At 43.0% G+C, this 14,993-nt stretch overlaps 1 protein-coding gene across 1 annotated transcript in view; it reads left to right on the top strand.

The window, feature by feature from the left end:
- The window catches only part of LOC308303045 (neurabin-2-like), a 54,588-nt gene that overhangs the window by 14,248 nt on the left and 25,347 nt on the right, over positions 1-14,993 (top strand). The window contains exons 6-7 of the mRNA XM_080747364.1: positions 10,605-10,737; positions 12,381-12,501. Of these exons, the coding sequence (XP_080603490.1) occupies positions 10,605-10,737; positions 12,381-12,501 (254 nt within the window). The remainder of the gene's footprint in view (positions 1-10,604; positions 10,738-12,380; positions 12,502-14,993) is intronic.

Genomic DNA, 14,993 nt, shown 5'->3' with positions numbered 1-14,993 from the left:
TGAGTGCTGTTTGTCCATTGTCTAAACCTGCCATTACCGTGACAAGTTAAATACATATGTCTGCTTGCTGTTCTCTCACTCAGTCTCACATGGCTTTACCTGCAGCAGTCTGTCATATAAAGGCAGACTCGTTGATTCGTGGACGCCCACTTTTTCTGTTCTTTCTTTAATAGCATCCGCATCCTTCCCTTCCACTCGGTGCCACGCTGTGAGCTTGTATATTTTTTCACTGGTTAAAGCACTCAATAATTCTAGGCCTAAATGGGTTTAAGAGAACTGCTGCTGACCAATGACACAAGCCCTGCCAGAAATTAGACATGCCCTCTGGGCGCTACGGCAACCGTTTCCATGACGAAGCCTGCTCTCCATGTCCAATACGTTGGCTGCAGGAGAACACTACTCCTGGTAGCAGGCGAGGGGTGCATCTTAATTCCGTGGCTCTTTAAAGTGCCACCGGTCCCGGGGTTCCTGAATCTCGCCACTGCTGTCGGGGGCAGAAACCTTGTATCTCCCATGTTTCATTTTATGTTGAGGATGAGGTGAGGATGTTTGTCATTGCGTTCAGAATTTTGGTTGGTACGCCAGCTTCAAATAGCGGCGTCAAGCAAGTCGTCTCTGTCGGGTGGAAACCTCATATATGTCCAAAACTGGTACTTTTCAGGATTGAAATTCAGAAACAGCAAAAATAGCAGATCTACAAGCTTGAAAAACGTGGCGTGAATGTTTTTTTGTGACGCAGTAGCATGATCAAGTGGGCGTTGATTTACTAGAAAACACAAAAAGTTAAAATGTGGAGATAAGACATACGACGAAGCAGCATTATACAATACAATAGATTAATCATAGGTCATCAGGTCATGTATCAATGATTGCTCTACTTCGTCATACTACAGTCGCACACAAAACTAGCAAAAGAATAGCTGAGCTAGCTTGTAGAACTGCTATTTTTTTAAGTGAGAGTGGTAAAGTGTGTGTATGCAGTTTTATAAATATTGAACCAATGAAATGTTTTAACAAGAGCTTGTTGTGCCTAAATAAATAACTACACTGGATCCATTGGAACACAGGTTATGTTTTTCCATTTCCTGAAAAGGGTTTCCCCACTTCCGGGAAGATTTCGGAGCAGTTTAGCTTACCCTGTTCTTGTGGCCCGGATCCGTTCAAACTTGTGTTTACTGGTGGTGCTTGGAATAGCGGCACTGCTGTCGAAGGAGTTAGCTTACATTGTGTTCGTGTGGAGGGAGACGCCTGCCATAATTAGTGCTTTGTTTGGTCTCTTTGCATGCCTTAACCAGCTGATGGTGTTTAATTAAGCGTCACACAAGCCTGCTGACACTAATAGGCTATATCTCAGAATAGTGGGTTAATTGCAGCCAGAATATTGGGGCCAGTGAGTCGCTGCGAGACAGTGGGAGTGACGACCGCGCCTCAGCCACGGCACACATTATATTATGGAGAGAGGTTCGGCTAATGAAACGCCACGGACTGAATAGAGGCGGAGAGAGCTCTCGAAGTGGAATAAACGGCGGGCCAAAACAACGCAGGACCGCCATCTCAAAAGTCAAAATATGTTGTTCCAAGGAGTTAACAAAAGTTTGCTTTGAAAAATAGCAGCTCTACAATGTATATCTGCTATTTCTCAATAGCTGAAGTATAAAATAATTCCAGGTCGTAATCGGTTAAAGATCACACCCAGTGTGAAGTGACATTTTAATTTAATTTCATTAAACGTCCCGCGAAGCTTGTCCAATGAGTCAAGTGTGTTACGGACATACGTACCTACAGTACTTTACATACAGACAGACAAAGCTAGATGCCAGAGGTTAGTGGCTAACCGCTCCAATAAATAAATAAATATTGGAAAGCCATGGGGTGCTTCTACGCAGAGAGAGAGAGAGAGAGAGAGAGACAGTTTGGAAACAAACTATTTCTGTTTCTGGAAAACCCGACCGACCGACCGCACCACCTCCGAAACATCCTATTGGCTCGCTCCAAATTTAGATCTGTTTTTGTGGACAGACAAGAAAGGGAAAAGGAACAGTGGCCTTTGTTGCCATGTCGGCTTATTATAAGCTACTTTTTGGGCTTCTTTCTCCGTAAAGTTGCTTGTAAATATTGGTAGTTTGCGGGTTGTGGATTTTTTGGGGCTTTGTTTCTAAAGTATGGTTGCTTATTTGGGCTTGCTTCCAATTTGTATTTATTAAAAACAGTGGTTTTCAAATGTTTTTATGTCAAATACTCTCCAAATGAATATAATGAATATATATTTGTCCCTAAAACCCCCATCTGAAGCTGTGCTGTGTTGTTTAGAATGTTAAATTCTTTTCCCCAAAAATTCCACATTATTATTTCAAGATTTTTGTGAAAATAGCCGACTTATACATACAGTATATAGCTTTATAAAGTGCTCATGTGGCCTTCTTTTGGGCTTGTTTTCATAGACCTGGTTGCTTATATGTCTCTCGCAAAGTCTGGCAACACTGGTAGCTGGCCTGACGGGCGTTTGCTAGATGGATTTTCGGGGGGAGGAGGTTTGCATGACATGCGTGTGTGTGTGCGCGCGCGCGTGTGTGTTGGGGGAGTGTAACCACTGTAACTGCTAGCTAGTTACTGCACTGCCCCCGGCCGCAGCCACATCCCAGCCCAGAGGGAGGAGAGGCCAACGTTGGAACCAAACTACAGGAGGGCAGAGGCCGACCCAACCCGCTTGTTTAAGTCATTTTAAAGAGTCATGTCTGTGTGTCACTGTTGATGAATGTTTTTTGAATGCCGTTTCACAGTCCAGAGTGGACGCACTTTATAGACCAAAGTGGTCCCCCAGGGGTCCTTGAGGGGGGGTTCCATGGGGTCCCCCCCCCTGCCAGCAAAGTGATGTCTCTACATGTTTGAGAGGCAGGGGCTGAAATTTCTAAAAGGGCATTTTGGTGAAAATACCAGACCCCTGTGCTCAGTCGCAGCGCGACGCGTTGTGAGCTTGGAGGTCGGCTATTTTCGGTGCTCGATCCCACACTGAACTAAGCATAATCAATTTCTTTCACCATTCATGGATCTGGAGAGGGTACTTCTTCACAGAAGGATAAAAGGGCATGGGGCTCAAGCCCCCTTTGATGTCTATGTGTGCATGTGCCTGGTCCTTGACATGAAAAAAAAAAAAGCTTTTGAGAACCACTGCTATATAGACACACACACACACACACGTGCTGGTAGCACGAACAAACGCTACTACCGCAGCCTGCTGCCCACCACAGGGCTGTTTGTAGGACATCCCAGGCAGGCACTGGGCTGGGTAGTGAAGAGAGGGAGGGAGGGGAGGGTGTTTCCTAGCCATCTGTTAGGCTACACTGACCTACTATCCACCACAACTGGAGCAGCAGCAGCAGCATTCTCCCCCAGCAAAGCCCTGCCCCTCCCTGCCTTAATCCCAATGTTTGTCTCCACTAACGGGGAGAAAGGCCCTGTGGCTCTCACTTTTTATTGCATATAGGCTGCTGCCTGCTGTGGTTATACGTTTGTATCGTTTTATTTATTTGTTAATAATTGATGGCGTTTTTATTGCGACGTTAACTCTTCCTATGATTGTATCTTTTTTACTGCAGTGGTGCCTGGAGCCCAATTGCCTCACAGTGGGGATATTGCCCCTCAAATAACTTGGCAAAACACTTAATTATGATATGACAAATAACCTTTTCACTGTGATGCTGCTAAATAGGAACTACTACCACTTTAATATTGCGTTAATTTTCCATTGATCCAAGCCGGAACACAGTCGATTGATTGATTGATTGATTGATCATCATCACATGCTCTGAAAATACCCTTATGTATCGTCTCTGTCAATTCCTAAACTGATTCAGATTCACTATATTTGTCTCTTAGATGCACTGGGTACATACATGTGAAAATCTTACGCTCGGAAGCTCCAATACAATAAAAACATGATAATAAAAGCACATAAATAAAGACCTAAAAGCATGTTACTTTTCAGGATTCAAATTCAAAAGTAGCAGACCTGCAAGCTCGAAGTCGAAACCCGTCGCTACGTGTTCCGGTTCGAGCTTGCAGATCCTCCACTTCGTATGCTTTTCGTCATAGTTTTAGTTGTCAAAATCGACACTGGGCAGAGGGTGGTGGTGATGAGCGGCATCATGACACGAGGATCCCATTAGGTGTGTCTGCGCAGAGTGGGGTGATCCTGTGTAGAGGAAGTGTTGACGTTGGAAGGGGTAAGTGTTGACACACTGCGTCAACCAACCAGTGCTAGTGGTAGCAGAGGCGTCAATTGGGTATGGCAGGGGTATGCAGCTGCCATACCCTGGGTCCAGGGGGGAAAATAAAAGTTACTTTTAAATATTTGTCTATCTGCGCTGGTTATTATGTTGTTAAATTACAGTAAAATAACTACAAATGAAAAATTTAACAAAATGGTCACTTTAACAAGGTATTATAATTATATTCTCCACACTTGTATTCTCCCCATCTTGACAAAATGGTATATTCCTGGGTTCCGTAGGTCAGCTGCACAGGTGCAATGCATTATTGTTAATTGTGGCACGTTTACTAACATGCCAAGTTTAGCTGCACTTGAACAACCGTTCCAGGCTGCCATATCCAGCCCAAGAAACTGTATAAACCTGTGTAAAAAACTGACAAAAGGTTATTTTTTTTTCAGACATTGTGAAAATAGCCGATCTACATGCTCACAACGCGTTGTGAGCATGTAGATCTGCTATTTTCACAATAGAACCGTGCTATCCAAAATATAATGCCTATTTTCCATGAGGACTCCCATCTTTGCCATACCCTAGCTTTTGCTGAACTGACGCCACTGAGTGGTAGTAGCCCAGATCTACAGCAGCGCTGCAGGCTGCAGGTCACGGCACACATCTGAAGGATGCAGTTTTCACTGAGACAAAGCACTGTAAAAAAGCAGAGCATCGCCCGCAAAAAAAACACTCCAGATCAGACAAAAGTCTCAAGGACCGCACGGCTCAACAATGTCATGAGACTGAGAAAACAGTTGATAACACTGAGGAAGAGCTGTTAGGTTGAAATGCACCCGTTGCTCTGTCCGTAGAGAGGTAAATAGATTATGTGAAAAGGACATTTATTGTGTGCTGGCTGCTTTTCTCAGTTTGTTTTTCTTAAGATGATTTTTTTTGCCTATATTGATAGGATAGTAGTGAAGCAGAAAATGGGGAGAGAGAGAGATGGGGAGTAACATGAAGCAAAGGCCATCGGGACTCGAACCCACAATGTGCTGTCAGGCTACTTTGGAGCCTACTGTAGGTGCCCGGACCGCTATGCCAGCAGTCCGGGCTTCAGTGCACTAAGAATTCCCCGCATCCACATTCTGTGGGGGAAATTAGCACAAACAATAAATAAATGCAGATCTACAATCTCTCAGCGGGTTGCAAGGCGACGTGTTGAGAGCATGTAGATCAGCCTTTTTTGGGCAAAGAGATGGCAATTACAGTGATAGCTCAGGTGCAGTTTACTAGTAGTCTAGTAGTCGATGTGACGCGTTGTAGATATTTCATAATGTCCCTTTTCTAGCCCATTTAGGCCTAGAATTATTGAATGCTTTAACCAGTGAAAAATAGCAGATATACAAGCTCACAGCGCGGCACCGAGTGCCGCGCTGCGAGCTTGTAGATCTGCTATTTTTGAAAAAGTCGTGAAAATGTGTGCAAATCTTTGACTATATGTATTTTTCAAAGCAAACGTTTGTAACTCAAATGTTGCTTCTGGGTGGTCCCTGGAACTAAATATTTTGAGATGCGGGTCCGTGGCCAAATGCATATCCTTTTGGGGGTCCTTCACATGAAAAGGTTTGAGAACCACTGACATAGTAGTCTCTCAAGAACAGGCTAACTGAGCTCCAGTTAAGTGAAAAGGACCTTTTCTTTGACGATGGCTATAGCCAGATTGCTGACATAGAAACATAGGGTTTTTCAAACAATCTTAGGAGGATTCAAAAGACACTTATAGAATCGGGTCAAAATTCGAATTTTCACGATTTTTCAAAAATGGCAGATCTACAAGCTCGCAGCGCGGCACTCGGTGCCGCGCTGTGAGCTTGTATATCTGCTATTTTTCAATAGTTAAAGCATAAAATAATGATACACAATAATGTGCACCCCGTTCTAAATGGGCTAGAAATGAGTCATTTGGTCTTTGAAATGCAGTGAAAGTCACACAGTAACCAGAGTAAATGTACTGGATTACTGTGGTTGGGCGTAGAACCAGCCAGGGCCCCTTCTTCGGTCTTTGAGACTCACAGGAAAGTGGAGTGGCCACGTTGGCGGAGCGGAGTGGAAAGTCCTGCGTGTTTGGGTGGGCTGTTGTTGTGGTGGTGGTTATGGTTTTATCCACTGTTACATACTGTAGTTGTTGTAGTAAACATAAGGCCCGTTATGGTTTGTGTGCAGTGAGTTTTAATCCACATTGTGCTTAATCCGCCTAAACACAAAGGTTAACCTAAATCAGAAGCCATTGGAAAAAGGTCTGTGCCAGGACCAACATCATTACACTCTCACTAAATTGATACATTATAATAATAATAATTAGGTCTGAGACCTAAAAAATAAGGCTTTGTAATTAATTAATCGAAATGTTTAATCGCATATAAATATTTGATATTTTGGAATATTTGTCCACTGGGCCGAGCAAATAAGCGGTCTGATCGGCAGCTTCTCCCATTGCGTGCACTGGGGTTTGTTGACTGTTGGTTGGTGCAACGGTATGATCGGTTCGCCTGAAGCTTGTCCAGTGAGAAGGTTCTATGGTGCAAAAACTATGCGCAATTAAAATGCTTTAATTTCTTTACTCGTGTTAATTTTCTCTAATTAATTAATCTAAATTAATCAGTTAAAGTCCCAGGCCTAATAATAATAATACATATCACATACATAAATACAATTTCCAGGAATATCTGTCTGCCTGGGTGACTATGAACTGTCTCAGGTTGGTGCGTCATTGATATGATGACTCACGTTACAGTATACAGACTGGCCTCTAAATACTCAGGTGATAACAGTTACAGGCGCTATAATAAAAATACTAATAATAGAGGATTGGCCGCTATGTTTACGTCAACTAGATGTAATGACTTCACGCCATCTTTCTGCAGGAGGCCGAACTGTTAATTTTTATTGTTGTGAGCTTGTAGGGCGTTTGCTAGATCGATTTCGGAGGGAGGAGTTGTGTGTGTGTGTGTGTGCGTGCGTGCGCGCGCGCGTACGTGCGTGCGTGCACGTATATGACTTGAAATGTGTAAATATGTTTTTTAGACAACTTCTCAAGAAAAGTTTGGGAACTTAACTAATATTACTCCCCTTCAATAATACCAATTTATATTGTATTTTATACCGTTGTTATTGTTGATTAGTCACCTTTACAACGAGGTATATGTTCTATTTTTGAGCGACCCACTGGTCACAGGTGTGTGACGTTGTGATTTTGTAGATAGGCTATTTTCGAAAATGTCTTGTGTGACACAGCGCCAAGTGCCGCGCTGCGAGCTGCGATGCCAGCTTGTAGATCTGCTATTTTTGAAAAGTTGTGAAAATGTGTGCAAAATATTTGAATATATATATTTTAAAGTGAACATTTGTAAAATATTTGTTTTCTCTGGGTCCCTGGAACTAAATATTTTGAGATGGGGGTTCGTGGCCAAATACATATCATGTTGGGGGTCCTTGACATGAAAAGGTTTGAGCACCACTGACATAGAAACATAGGTTTTTAAAAAAAAAACATAGAAGGATTTAGAAGACAAAATATTCAAAGACCCATGAAAAGTAACAAATATGGAGATAAGCGGTTTCTGCCCGATGTTGTGGTGTGTGTGTTGAATGATGCATGAACATACAATGATACAGTATAAAGCTCTCAGGCTGGCTGGGACAAGCCTACTGTCAACACTGATGAGGGCTTTACTCTGAGGGGTTGCCAGGGGAGACGGAGCCCATGTGACCGCTCAGGTCAGGAAGGGAGGGGGGGGGGGGGGACTGAAGCAACTGAGATGTTACTGTGTAGTGCAGTGCTTCTCAAAGTAGGGGTCCTTGAGGGGATTCCAGGGGGTCCCCATGCAGCAAAAAAGGAGGAACAGTTTAAGAACACTTTAAGCCCTATTACATTTTTCGGCCGACCTACAAGGTAATGGTGCGACCAAACATTTTGGAAACATGTGAAAAAATGTTGAAACATTTGGAATCATTCTTGACTTGTTGGGGTTCTGGCACAACATATTCGAGACGGGGAAGCGCGGTCCAAACACAGAATCAATTTGGGGGGTTTGTGACATGAAAATGTTTTAGAAGCACTGGTGTAGCGCAGGGGGACAGAAAAGAAAAGGGAAGGAGAGAAAGAGAGCGAGAGAGAGAAAGAAAAGGTCCTGTAGCTCAGAGTGTGGGTAGCGGAGCATGCGAGGGATGCATAATAACCTTGGAAGTCCAAGAGTAAGGCCTTTTATAATTCAGCCAGCTCTCCTCTGCTCACACTGTGTGTGTGCGTGCGTAGTAGAGTATGAGAGTCGTTGTGAGGGACAGTTTTCCTGGGCCTCAAAGGGGACAATGGTTGTTTTATGGTTAAAACAGGAACAGATTCAGGTTGGGGTTCGGGTTGGACATTCAGAGTTTAGGTTATGCCTGATTTAAACTTAGCTGCACGCCATTGTTGTTGTTGTTGCTGCACATATACTGTATATGTTTGGCTTCAGGCTGAGGGTTAAAAATGGCCCAAACACATTTCAAATTAAATCATAAATAAAAGCACCAACCTAAGATGTCCTCACAAGTATAGTAATTACAAACGTGTGTGTGTGTGTGTGTGTGTGTGTGTGTGTGTGTGTGTGTGTGTGTGTGTGTGTGTGTGTGTGTGTGTGTGTGTGTGTGTGTGTGTGTGTGTGTGTGTGTGTGTGTGTGTGTGTGTGTGTGTGTGTGTGTGAGAGAGAGAGACTCGTCTACCTGTGCCTGCGTTTGTGTGTGTGTGCATTTTTGTGTGCATGTGTGTGTGCATATATGTGTGTGCGTGAGTGAGTGAGTGCCTAGATCAGTGATATTCAGCTGGCTTAGTTTTGAGTGCAATTCTTCAATCACATTGTCATCTCCATCAATACTGTATTTCTAAGAGGATATTGTCCATTACATCAAAGAAAAAATTCTCCATATGCAGCCATTGGCTCGTATTTTCTAGCTTTGAGTGGATTCCATCTTCTCCATCTTCATCCACTTGAAGGTTTTACACATGACAGTATGTTTCATTCGTCTTGGGCTGAAAGTTGGTCTTGCTCTCAATGAATGGTTTATGAAACACATCATCAGAGCTTGGGCTCCCGTTAGCACTGCGCAGACAAAATGACAATGCAAAAACCTTTCGTTTGTACGAACATGCCAACACTTCATCTTCACCTCCCAATACTTTCCTCACAAAGACGCGTCGATGCCAGCACTATGTCCATTGCTGTGTTCTATTGGACCTATTAGCTCACGTTTTTGTTGTCACAGCCTTGTGGCCCCGATTTCACGTCATAAATATCGTCACTGTCGGGCAGAAACTCGTATCTCCAAGTTTCAAATTTATATATTTTTTCACAAAGTAAAACCCTGCTTCATCATACAAGGCCGTCGCACAAAGGTAGTGAAAACAGCAGATCTACAAGCACACAACGCCTCGCGGTGCGAGGCGTTGTGTGCTTGTAGATCGGCTGTTTTCACTAGTTTAAATCATTTTAAAATGATAAATGCAAGACGTGTGTGCTTGCGTGTATGCATAGGTATGTGCATGCATGTGTGCGTGTGTGCATGCATGCATGTGTGCATAGATGTGTGCATGTGTGTGTGTGATGGGTACGTGCATGCTCTCATACTTGTGAGCAGCAGCAGCTGCAGCAGTGGTGCATTAGCATGCTGGAGGGTGGCTGTGAGTAAAACCATGCCATGCAGTCAGTCACACCACGGCCCTAATTGGCTGCCGTTGGACACCGCTTCTCAAAGTGGGGTCCGGGGACCCCCGGGGGTCCTCTGAGGGGTTCCAGGGGGTTGCCAAGCCAAATTAATTAATATAGCATCATAACCAGTTAAACCACCTTTTCTGAAACATTCTTCTTTTTGTTCTTCTGGAACACAGATCTTGTTTGGGGGTCCCTGGGACAAAATCTTCTCAGATGGGGGTCCGGTCTGCTGCCAAATACATTCAATTTTCATTTTATGCTCATATATGGAGATTTTATGCCCATATATGGAGATCGCTTAGGGCGTCTTACTAGTTTACTAAACACATCACGATGATATGTTAAAAAAAGACTTTAAACTAGAGATTGAAAACATACAACACAACACAACAAGTGTTTATGAAAAGGTTTACTAAGGTAATAAAATCTAGTGTAAAATTTGCCCAAAACCTCATTGAGATACATTGAGATAATAATGTTTTGCAACCGATAGAAGGTGAAATAACGACATCTGCTGGGCCATCAATAGGAACAGCAGGCCGGAAATGAGCTTCAATTCTAGCGAATGTGGTTTTCCCCTCATTTGCTCCTGATAAGTGCCTACATTGTGAATTGTAATTGTAATTACTAATCCGCTCCTCCTGTGTTGCAGGTTTTCGCCACCTACCCCAATGAGGACTACGACAGACGTAATGAAGACGTGGACCCCATGGCCGCGTCTGCCGAGTACGAGCTCGAGAAGAGGGTGGAGAGGCTGGACCTGTTCCCCGTAGAGCTGGAGAAAGGTAGCAAAACGCTAAACACTACTTCTTCGTTTTTAAAATCTATACTATTGCCATCACGGTGCCAACTCACTACTGCCGCGCAGGTCAGAGGACTGAGTGCATTAGCCTCGTTGGATGTTATTCGTCTCTGCGACATAGGAAAAAAATACCGTCAACCAGGAAGAGTGCCTCCGTCCGGTAGATTATTTTGCATTTCGCCCTAGAAATGTATTTTAGACGTGTGGTGGGGGGCTCAGAGTGCTCCCACTATATAGAGTAGGCTTTCAACTCACTACACCCATCTTTGTTTTGGTGAGTAGCGAAATTGTATTTTTATTTTTTACTAGAGACGAGAGGGTGCGCTGCCTTTCCTGCTGGGCGAGGGATCATCGGTGACACGCTATGTTAAGGCAGTGGTTCTCAACCTGTGGGTTGAGGTCCCCAGATGAGTTGCGAGGCGTTGATCTGCTATTTTCACAATAGAAACAGTTATACAAAATGTAAGTCCTCAACTCTTAGTGCTCGTCAGGTTGGGGGGGTCCCCAGTTAAAATATGATTATTTTGGGGGTCGCGGCCCGAAAAGGTTGAGAACCACTGCGTTAAGTAGAACTCCTTCTAACGCTAAGGACCAGAGCTATCCCAACCCCTCCCCCCCGCTCCCCACAGCGAGAATCACTTCCGCAAAAGTGAGGGAAAGTGCAAAGGAGGCATGTTTTTCTTCCTCCTTTCGGCCCAGTGATTCACATCTCCCCAGCATTAGAGAGCATTCATATATTTATGGACACAACTAAATATAGAAACATGCACAGGGGCTTGCTTAACAGGTTACGGTATGAGGATGTCTTGTCTTCCCGTACACGATGAGACAGTGAATACGCAGTACATACAGTATGTATGTTCTTTACTTTGTTACGTACATGGTATTACGCCTTGGGCTGGTACATATACGTACGTTGTGGTATACGATGCACAAACCGCCGTTATTTCTTGTGTAGCTGTAATGGTTAATCTAGAAGGAATGCGAGCACAACTTCAGTTGAACATAAACGACACGACAGCCTTGCTGGGTGCACGGCAAAAAGAAAAAAGGGGGGAAAAAAGCTAGTGTAAAGAGAATGATGCCCGCACTCGCCTTCTGTCCTTGTTGCACGTCTTAATTTCATATAATAAAATATTGTCGTTGTTGGTAAGAAACTTCCCACATATTTTTATGTTTTTTCGCTTCGAGTGTCAAGCAAAAGTAGTGAAAATAGCCAGCTTTACTGTACCTGTTTCAAAGGATTCCCCCCCCCCCCCTTTTTTAAATTTGAATACATTTTAAAACAAACAAACACGCACAATCGCACATCTAAGAAATACCATAAATTTGAAATAAAATAAAATAAACAAGCTCGCAAAGCGACACATTGTGTGCTTGTAGATCTGCCGTTTTGGCGTTTTCACTAGCTTTGGTCCCAGGCATGTTCTTAAAACTGTCCACAACAACTGGCTTAAAGCCAAAAGTCCTGCAACCAAAATGACCCTCATCAGTCAACGCGACTCCCAGATTCAACTAACTCAACTTCACCTTGTTCCATTCATTACAGATCAGAATGACTTGACTTTTTCTATTTTGTTCTGATTTTGGTTTTGCATTGCGTTCTCCCCTCTCTCACCTCCTCAGACGGTGATGGCCTGGGCATCAGTATCATCGGGATGGGTGCGGGGGCCGACATGGGCCTGGAGAAGCTGGGGATCTTCGTCAAGACGGTGACAGACCAAGGGGCAGCACACAGGGATGGCAGGTATGGACAGTACAGAACCGACCGCTACCAGCTTTGTGTCTGTTCTAACCCATTATCAAAAATATCAATACCACATTTTTGAGTCTTACTCATGCAGGTTAATCAAATATTAGTATTTGTTTCTCATATATATATATGTCTACAAATCAACACACACATATTCAAATTGTGTTTTTTTTTGTCTGATTAACCAATTTTAAGTCCTGCATTATACTTTGTTTCACAATGGTGGTGTGAAAAAGTAGCTACGTAAATGTGTTGTTGTGAGTTTGCAGATCTTCTGTTTTTACCATTTATATTGAGTTTGAATTCATTGTGATATTCACTTGAAGTCATGTCACCCAGCCCACGTCTCGTATGCGGCATTGGGCTCAGTTAATTTCAATTCAAAATGTTGACAAAATGCCTGGATCACATTGCCAGTCGATAAAGAAAATGATTGAAAATTAAGCCACAGCTCACCAGGGTTCAGCTTAGTCATTCTGCTGATTGAACTGAAAATAACCCTGCCTGCTAGACACCCTGCCAATGCTCCCTGATTGTCAAAGACGAAGTTGATAATGCGACAAAGGTGTGTCGCAGAGGACATTAGCATTCACCAGTTACCATTCACATGCAAACGCTGGTACCAGGTTTGAATAGCAAAGGGCATTCTGCCACTTTGAAGGCATTATTCCTTCTTTGTCTTTGTTTTGTAAAATAGTTGCTAATCCGAGAGAAGTGTTTTGTTATGTAACTTCTAGGAAGCGATGTGATGCGGTTGAGCTTGCAGATCTGTTATTTTCTTTCCTCAAAGTATAATACAGAGCTTAAAGGAGTAGTTCACCCCAAAATGTTTTTTTCCCCCTATTGATTACTCATGCCATGGAGACTTGAGTTCAATAATATTTGTTGTTTTTTTGTCGCATTCCTAAGACAATAATTTGATTACAACAAATGTACCCAAATTGATTCCGGATGGGGACCGAAATGCATTTGGGTCCCCATCGGAAATCAATGGGGGTAACTTTTTTTTGTCTTAGGAATGCTACCAATACAAAAAAATATTATTGAACTCAAGTCTCCATGGCATGAGTAATCAATAGGAAAACAATAAACATTTTGGGGGTGAACTATGCCTTTAAGTGGTTAATCTGGCTAATAAATTTAGTTAATAGATTTTTCTTTTTATTATTACATTTTTCTGCTTCTCGATTATTTGATTAACCTACAGGAGCAAGATTTAGTCAGTTATTGGAGTGGTTCTCAAAGTGGGGTCCGGAGACCCCTGTGGTCCTTGGGGAGGTTCATTTTAATCACTTTATCCATTTACATCTTAGCTTTTAAAACATTTTACTACCCTATTGTACATCTGATATTTTTTAAGATTCTTGAAAAATATTTAAAGTGAATTTAATTTTGCATAAATCTTCTCTTCTGGGGCTCCCTGGCACAAAACCTTTTCAGATGACCCTAACCCTAACCCTTGGTTCTAAATGTCGGTTTCGATACATGTTTGTTCGGTTAAAGGTGTATTCAGTGATAATGAAAGTGGCCAGGGGTCATCAGTAAGGGACACCTTACTGGCCTTACAGCGTGGACATGTTTAGTTTTTTATAGATTTTTTACACCATTATAATGTTCTTGTTTTGATCATTAGACCCAATCACTGAATATCGGTAGGCCTACGTCTCCAGCTTCAGGATATGTATGATACTGATTTACTACGAGACTGTGGCATTTCATGAGTTCAGTAGTTTACAATCTAGTCATTTAGCAGACGTTCTTAATTCAGAGCGACTGTGGTTCTCAAAACTTTTATTTTGACCATCATAACTAAACATCATAACATAACTACGGCCATACTCTACCCTGATTGGTCGAGGACTGGCTGGCCACCTCTGAAAACCGAATCTAGCTATGCTCGCAACACGGGCCATGGTGGAAGTCCTTATATGGTCAGCACACATTCTAGTGAGGATAATGAATGGAAAATGTACCAATTATATTTTTATTTGAATGAAATACAATCACTGAATATACCTTTAATTGCCCAGCACTAGACAGTTAAGCACCAAACTGTCTTGTCCTGACTATTACCCATCAAAGGCAGATTAATAATCCGTCACGCGGCGGTGTCTCGCGCCGAGAATAGCTGTCCTCAGCGCCGCGACACCATGGTGCAACGGAGCATAAATTAGGCTTAAGTCAGACGAGCAGATTGTCGGTATTAAAAGGTCAAAAGGTCTGGAAAGGTGTTAAAGGTTGCTGCTGCTGTCAATTAGTTGATGGAACAGCTCTGTGCCTGCCGCGAGAGAAAGTGAAGCAGCCATACACAAATGAATAACGCTAAACCGCTATGTTAATACCTCTTGCAAAAAGATCTGAGTCGTTGAACACCCCCACAGACACTGGGCAGGGTTTACAAGTGAGTTTTGTCTGTCTGTGACATTGACACTGACATTGACACTGACATTGACACTGACATTGACATTTACACCAACGTTGCCATC

The sequence above is a fragment of the Nannobrachium achirus genome, assembly GCF_963921795.1.
Source record: "Nannobrachium achirus genome assembly, chromosome: 18".
NCBI classification, from domain to species: Eukaryota; Metazoa; Chordata; class Actinopteri; order Myctophiformes; family Myctophidae; genus Nannobrachium; species Nannobrachium achirus.
Note: the sequence above shows the minus strand (reverse complement) of the source record. Positions and strands in the feature narration are given on the sequence as shown.